Raw genomic sequence first — 6,807 nt, 5'->3', positions numbered from 1 at the left:
TTGTATTTTAAAAAAAAAAAATCAATAATCTAACTATATGATATCGCCGTATGAATTTAAATAATTATGTGTGAATGTTAGTTAATTGATTCATAAATCTAATTAAATTTATATGTGAGAATAATCCGGTGTAAATATTATAAAAAAAAGTTGCAACAGAATTTAGTTATATTAATATGTAAATTTTCTCCGATTCATATGTGTCAATATTTATTAAAACTCACATACGAATATGAGTTAATTCATTTGTGAATCTCAAAAAATTAATTTGTTAATGACTAAATTTTTTTTATAATTTTTTATATTTAAATACGAATTTACTTAAAAATCACGTGTTAGTGAATATATATTTGATTCACATGTAAATTTACATCAATATGTACATTCAATATGTACATACAATTTATATAAATATTTATCATGCATATTCTTAATTCACATATAAATTGAATGATAATCAAGTTAACTGAGAAATCGTTAGATATTTTATGATTCTTATACATTTGTTTATATGTGAATTAGATTTTGTAAATATTAGGTACAGTTCAAGATTAAAAAACAAAATGTATTTATATAGCAATATATAGGTGTATTCATAGACACAATATGAATTTTAATATGTTAACTTTCTTTTTGATAAAAAATAAACCATAATTTTTTAATTTTTATTTAAAAAGTGGATTTTTGCATTAATTAAGGTCATAAACTTATCATAATGTAAATGCACGTCCTCTATATATTGAATAAAAGTTTGGATTAAATCCGTTTCTTGGTATTGAGACAATACAATTATACACATAGTATGCTTTTTTCAGAATATGGTTTATGGTTATTACTGATACTGTGATACAAACAAAAACTAAAATAGACCAAGTATTTAAAAATTGAACACCACCATAGAGATAAAACAATACACTCCATGGAAGCCTCCATATCCAAAGTGCTTAGAAACACGCATCCAAGAGGCAACAGCAACACAGCCCAGCACAACTGCCATAAAATATATATCTTTTCAAACCACAGAACTCAAATCTCGACCATTTAATAATAATAATAATAATAATAATAATAATAACAACTGATTTTTAAGATTACATACATTTACCAAAGCCAGACCTCATAAATCATATCAATGACCAAGATTGGTTATATTTTAAACCCATCCCCAATTTATTTGAGCAAAGCAGTCATTATCTGGGTCTCTCTTTCTTTCTCTCTCTCTCTCTCTCTCTCTCTCTCTCTCTCTATATATATATATATATATATATATATATATATATATATATATATATATATATATATATATATATATATATATATATATATATATATATATAGACTTAGGGAATATGTGGTTGTTATATACCTAATATTAGGTATAGAACCATCAAAAACTACATAATTTTAATAAAATTCAATTAAATATCTCTATCGTATTTATTGTATCATCTATTAGAGCTTATAATTGGTTATATATATATTTTTTATGGAATTTTATAAATTTAATTTTTGCACCACAAACCGTATATAAGAATATTTTATCAACTACATGTAGTTAAGTATATTAAAATTTATTACAGAAAACTATAGTGAAAGTCTGAAATTGTTCATTAAAACTCAATAAATCGCATCCCATAATCCATAAAAAAAACAATGCAAGTATATACAAGGTAGGTGTTAGACGAAGTTATAAAATTTCTACTAGAGGTTTAATAAAAAAACACATATAAAAACCTATTAGAAATACATTGATGTTGGCAATGAAATTACAAAATAAACAATAATATGAGTTCAAAAGCAATAGAAAGAAACTAACTGGAAAGAAAATTGTGTTTATTTAATTAAAATTTAGATGGTTCTATACCTAATATTACATACATGACAGCCATATATTCATTTTTCCCTATATATATATATATATATATATATATATATATATATATATATATATATATATATATATATATATATATATATATATATATATATATATATATATATATATATAATGGGTTAGGTTCATGTGAGACGACCTAATTTTGTGAGATCGTGAGACACATATTTTTATTTTTATTTTTTTAATTTTTTTTAAATTTTTTTAGTTAATTCAAGTTCCGAAAATAATATTTAAAAAGAATTTTTGGATTTTTCCATTTATTTTGCATTTTAAAATTATTTTTTAGAATATGTACAGTGTAATATTCTATTAGAATATTTCACGTATTTTTAAAAAAAAAAAAACGGGATTTTTTTTATTTTTTTTATAGTTAATTCATGTTCTGAAAATAATATTTAAAAAAAGAATTTTTTGATTTTTTCATTTATTTTGCATTTTAAAATTATTTTTTAGAATATATATATCAGTGTAATATTCTATTAGAATATTTCACGTATTTAAAAAAAAAAACAAGATTTTTTTTTATAGTTTTTTTAGTTAATTCAAGTTCCGAAAATAATATTAAAAAAAGAATTTTTTGGATTTTTCCATTTATTTTGCATTTTAAAATTATTTTTAGATTTGGTCTCACGGTCTTACTAAATTAGAATGGTCTCACATGAACCTAAACCTATATATAATTGTCCAATGTTCTTATAATTGAATTTGTAAATTGATTTACTTCCAATATTTTTATAAATTTCTCATTTGTCATCTTCTTATGTGATTTTAATTTTCAACTATAATATATATAGCCTAGTAAGTTCTCGGCAAAAAGATGTGATGTAAGAGTAAAATACTAGTAATAATGAGGTTTCGAAAATCTTAAAAGTAAAATCAAGTTACGGGAAATTTAAGAATATTATAATGAATATATCAAACAAAACGAAATATTATGGTATGTTTGAATACATAAGCTTATATACTTCTAAAACCATATATATATATATATATATATATATATATATATATATATATATATATATATATATATATATATATATATATATATATATATATATATATATTCAAAGAGAGGGAGATAATACCATCCCCTCCAGAATCCATCACCCCTAGGCTGAGTTCTGTGAGGAGGATTCTGGCCACCTGAATCATAGCCTTCTTTCAACGTAGGACCAACCACCGGTGGTGGTGGTAGTGGTGGTGCAGCCACGTAACCTTTACCAGTGCCACCCTCCACCGGATAATTATGAACTGATGCAACATGATCAAGAACATCGATTAACAATTACATAATTATGAGTTTATCACCATTCAAACACACAAAAATAATATGAGAATCAAGTATGCAAGTTTTTTACGGATAGGTGGGGTAGGGTGGGGTGGTAATACCTTGAGGAGGCTGGTTTTGCTCATATGTGCTCATTTTCAAATCTCAATTGCAATCCTATTCTACTTAAGATATAGATATAGGTATGTGTGTGTATATATAAACTATAATCCGAACAGGATTAAGCTTATATGATGGAGTAGCTATAATGGAGTGGTTAGCAAGAAAATAAGTACAACCAATTATGCATAATGTACAACCTTAAAAATCATTGAATACCCAAAAACAAAACTTGGTCAACAATCTTGACATTTGATCATATCTTGCATCACATCACAATATATTTAAATGAACATACTAAAGAAACCCAAAAATATGATGCTTCTAAGAAACGCCATAATGCAAAGAAAAAGCTATGAATAACACCTTAAGATTTCCAAATACAATTCTAGTAAGGTACAACATGTAAAACCTTACTTTAGAACAAATTTACTACATTAAGAGTAAAACGGTAAAACCGTTGTGAATTTCCAAATATACCCTTTACAAACTACCCTGCAACTCGTTTAGAAATGTATCACCTTCTTCATAATCATCATCTTTAAAAGAAGGTAACTTTGACATAAAAGTTTCATCTTCAAAAACACCCGAATCCCTCAAAACTTTAAAAAACGCCTCTTTGCTCTTTTCGTCTTTTTCTTCCTCACAAATCTTTAAAAATGACACAATATTTACAGGTTTTGGTTTCCAAAACCGTGATTCTTCATGTGAAAGTGCCTTTTGAAAGCAAGACAACGCATCAGAAAGCCTCCTATTCCCAATATGCCCTTCACCAATAATCTCCCATGAACTTGAATTCGCCTTCCCATTTTCCAACATTTCTTTAAAAAAAGATTCGGCTTTTTCCAAATACCCTTTTCGAATATACCAACCCAATAACCGATTCCCAATTCTTGCATCATAAGTTGTCTTCACTAAAAGCCATTCCTCATAAAGATTCTCAGCTTCTTCAATTTCATCCATTCTTATAAAAGATGAAATCACTGCATGATAACCCATGTTGGGTATATATGGAAAAACCGTTTTATAAGTCCCCCAAATCCTTTCAACTTCTTCCTTTTTTCCAATACTTCCATAATGACTCAAAAGATAATGATAAGGAATTCGATAACGCCCTGTAATCTTATTTTCAATCTGTCTTAAACAATCTTCAGCTTTTTCAATCTCTCCAAGTTTAATGTAAACAGTAGAAAGAGTGCTATAAGTAGTCCAATTTGGTTTCACATTCACATCAAGTTTCATTCTTTCAAACACTTCTTCCATCTTTTTCACATTCCCTTGAGACCCACGTGAAGAAATCCAAATACTATAAGAATATAAATCCAAATCTATCTCTTTTTGCATCATTTCTTGAATAAATTCCTCGACTTTTTCGTATTCTTTAAGGTTCATGTAGAGTGTCATCATCACATTATATGGAAGTGCATGATTTGCATAACGTTTTTTCTTCATTTCTTGTAATAAAGATTCGGCTTTTTCTTTTTTTCTTGAGTGTACATATGCATTCAAGAGGGACCCGTATACACGATTGTCTTTTAGATCATCTTCTAGATTTTTGAAGTAATCTTCAGCTCCTGAAACACCATGTACTTTGGATATTAAATCTAATTGAATTGCAGTGTCACTTGGGGACATGATGAATCTTTCTGGTTTGTTGTTCATCCAATCATACACCTGAAAAAAAGTAGACAATTTATGTTTCATAAATCATCGATTTGGGTGTTGTGTGTGGTTTGTTATTACTTATTATCACTCACATACAGATGGATGATTGAAATCCAGTGTTCGCAACTCCTAAGGTTGTTATGTTTCTCAACTCACAACTAAATGTCTTTCAACCCAAGGCTTTTATGGTTGATTCGATAAAGAATGAATCAAAATATCAAATTTATAAGTAATCACAACAAAATCGAAGAAACCCATGAATTAAAGCGAAAGAGAAATGCGAAATAAACATACCTCAAGGGCAAGATTGTAACGACCATACTTCCTCAATTCTTTCACAAGCCTACAAAGCTCCCACTTTGTAGTAGTTTTGCCTTCATTCTCCCATTGATTCAACACACTGCTAGACCCCTTTTCGCGATTACCCATCATCGAAATCTTCTTGTAGATAGCTTTCCAAGCAACCGTTGTTCCTGGCTTCTTTTCGTAGTCGACTGTGCCATAGTTGTAGACATTTGAAGCGTATAATGATGAAGAACAATTTCTTATGACGAGCGAACTGAATTGCGCTCTTTTGAGAGGTGAATTGCGAAACCCGGGAAGGAAATTGATAGAATTGGAGAGGGAAGAGGAAGATGATAAAAGGGATAAGGGTTGCGGGTGTGGTGGAGATTGGGAAATTGTCGAGTGGAGTAACATTTGTTTTGATTCGTTTCTGAGATAATTAGGGCTTTAGGAAATGCTTCGAACTCTTGAAGCTGGGAAAAGCTCAAGGGTTATCTTTGTGTTTTTTCGTCCCTGTGAAAGGAAAGAATGGGGCAGCCTCCATCGAACACCCCCTTCCCCACACCCACCCATGGATGTGACAATTTTTGCTTTGAAAATGAGTTAATCTTCAAACGGCCCTTGATGTTTCTTGTAATTACATTCAGTCCCCATAATCTTTATCAAGTTTAACTATAACCACCTTATGACTCAATTCATAAGACTCAGTAAACTCCACTTCTCTGTATGGTGTATAGAAGACTCAAGTTCAAATCCTCAAGGCTTCAATCATTAGAGGTGAACATTCTGACCAATGGAGGAGCAAATTAGGGCCTTACATAGATGAGATCAGTTTTAAACTATCGAGTTGTTCTTTGTATTTGAAATCACACTCAATTGGTTTTTTGTTTTTACTAGTTCGTTACATTGGTTCGGTTTGGATGGGTACATGAAATTACCTCCTTTTTTTTTTATTGTTTTATTAGTTTTTATGTGCTTTATATGAAATTTTTAAAAATTTAATATAAACATTTGTTTGAAGCAGGATTGACAAACGATTTTTTTTAATATTTAGTTTAAAAGCTGAACTTTAATTTAGGCTATAATTACATCATTTTTTGTTACGCATTTAATTAGTTATAGTAGCTCGAAGACGGGATATCAAAGCTGAAAGTTTTTCGGCTTTTCAACTATTATGTGTAATCTGTGAAACTTTTAAGAATTACATAACTTATGTTATTGAAGTTGGATTAACATGAGATCTTTATCATCATGTATTTTAGAGTTTGTGCTTCAATTTAGTATGTATTTCTTCATTTTTAGTTCCACATTCAATGAGTTATAGCCTCTTGAATTTGAGATATTTGAAAGTTTTTCAATGACTTACACCATACACAACAAATGTTCTACCGATCTAAGAATTGGAAAACTAACACTGAAACCGGTATTTCACAAATCAAATGGTGGACCACCTCCAAAAAGTATGTTCCAAATGAGTATACTCTAAAAAATTGAGTAAAATACAAATTATGTTTGGATATATTTTTATGTGAGTATTGATTTACATTTTCTAACAAACATTATTGGAATG

The 6,807-nt window shown here is 28.6% G+C and overlaps 2 protein-coding genes across 2 annotated transcripts; both read right to left on the bottom strand.

Moving 5' to 3' along the window:
- Positions 1–713: 713 nt before the first annotated feature.
- LOC144999733 (protein CYSTEINE-RICH TRANSMEMBRANE MODULE 4-like) lies at positions 714–3,403 on the bottom strand. Its single transcript, XM_078958904.1, has 3 exons — positions 3,290–3,403; positions 2,986–3,151; positions 714–990 (listed from the first exon to the last, which is right to left on the bottom strand). The coding sequence occupies exons 1-3, from the start codon at positions 3,321–3,323 to the stop codon at positions 945–947; spliced, it is 246 nt and encodes an 81-aa protein (XP_078815030.1). The 5' UTR covers positions 3,324–3,403; the 3' UTR covers positions 714–944.
- A 224-nt stretch (positions 3,404–3,627) lies between these two features.
- LOC145040310 (pentatricopeptide repeat-containing protein At1g02150-like) lies at positions 3,628–5,784 on the bottom strand. Its single transcript, XM_078988256.1, has 2 exons — positions 5,247–5,784; positions 3,628–4,961 (listed from the first exon to the last, which is right to left on the bottom strand). Exons 1-2 carry the CDS (start codon positions 5,649–5,651, stop codon positions 3,771–3,773), a joined length of 1,596 nt encoding a protein of 531 aa, XP_078844382.1. The 5' UTR covers positions 5,652–5,784; the 3' UTR covers positions 3,628–3,770.
- Positions 5,785–6,807: the final 1,023 nt, after the last annotated feature.

Source organism: Lactuca saligna, chromosome 1 (genome assembly GCF_052625555.1).
Source record: "Lactuca saligna cultivar CGN05327 chromosome 1, ASM5262555v1, whole genome shotgun sequence".
NCBI lineage: Eukaryota > Viridiplantae > Streptophyta > Magnoliopsida > Asterales > Asteraceae > Lactuca > Lactuca saligna.
Note: the sequence above shows the minus strand (reverse complement) of the source record. Positions and strands in the feature narration are given on the sequence as shown.

Coding starts and splice junctions, on each gene's coding strand:
- LOC144999733 (XM_078958904.1), bottom strand. CDS start 3,323: ATGAGCACATATGAGCAAAACCAGCCTCCTCAAG. Junction 3,152..3,289: donor GCAAAACCAGCCTCCTCAAG/GTATTACCACCC, acceptor ATGTTGCATCAG/TTCATAATTATCCGGTGGAG. Junction 991..2,985: donor GATGGATTCTGGAGGGGATG/GTATTATCTCCC, acceptor ATTTTATGGCAG/TTGTGCTGGGCTGTGTTGCT.
- LOC145040310 (XM_078988256.1), bottom strand. CDS start 5,651: ATGTTACTCCACTCGACAATTTCCCAATCTCCACCACACCCGCAACCC. Junction 4,962..5,246: donor GTTACAATCTTGCCCTTGAG/GTATGTTTATTT, acceptor ACTTTTTTTCAG/GTGTATGATTGGATGAACAA.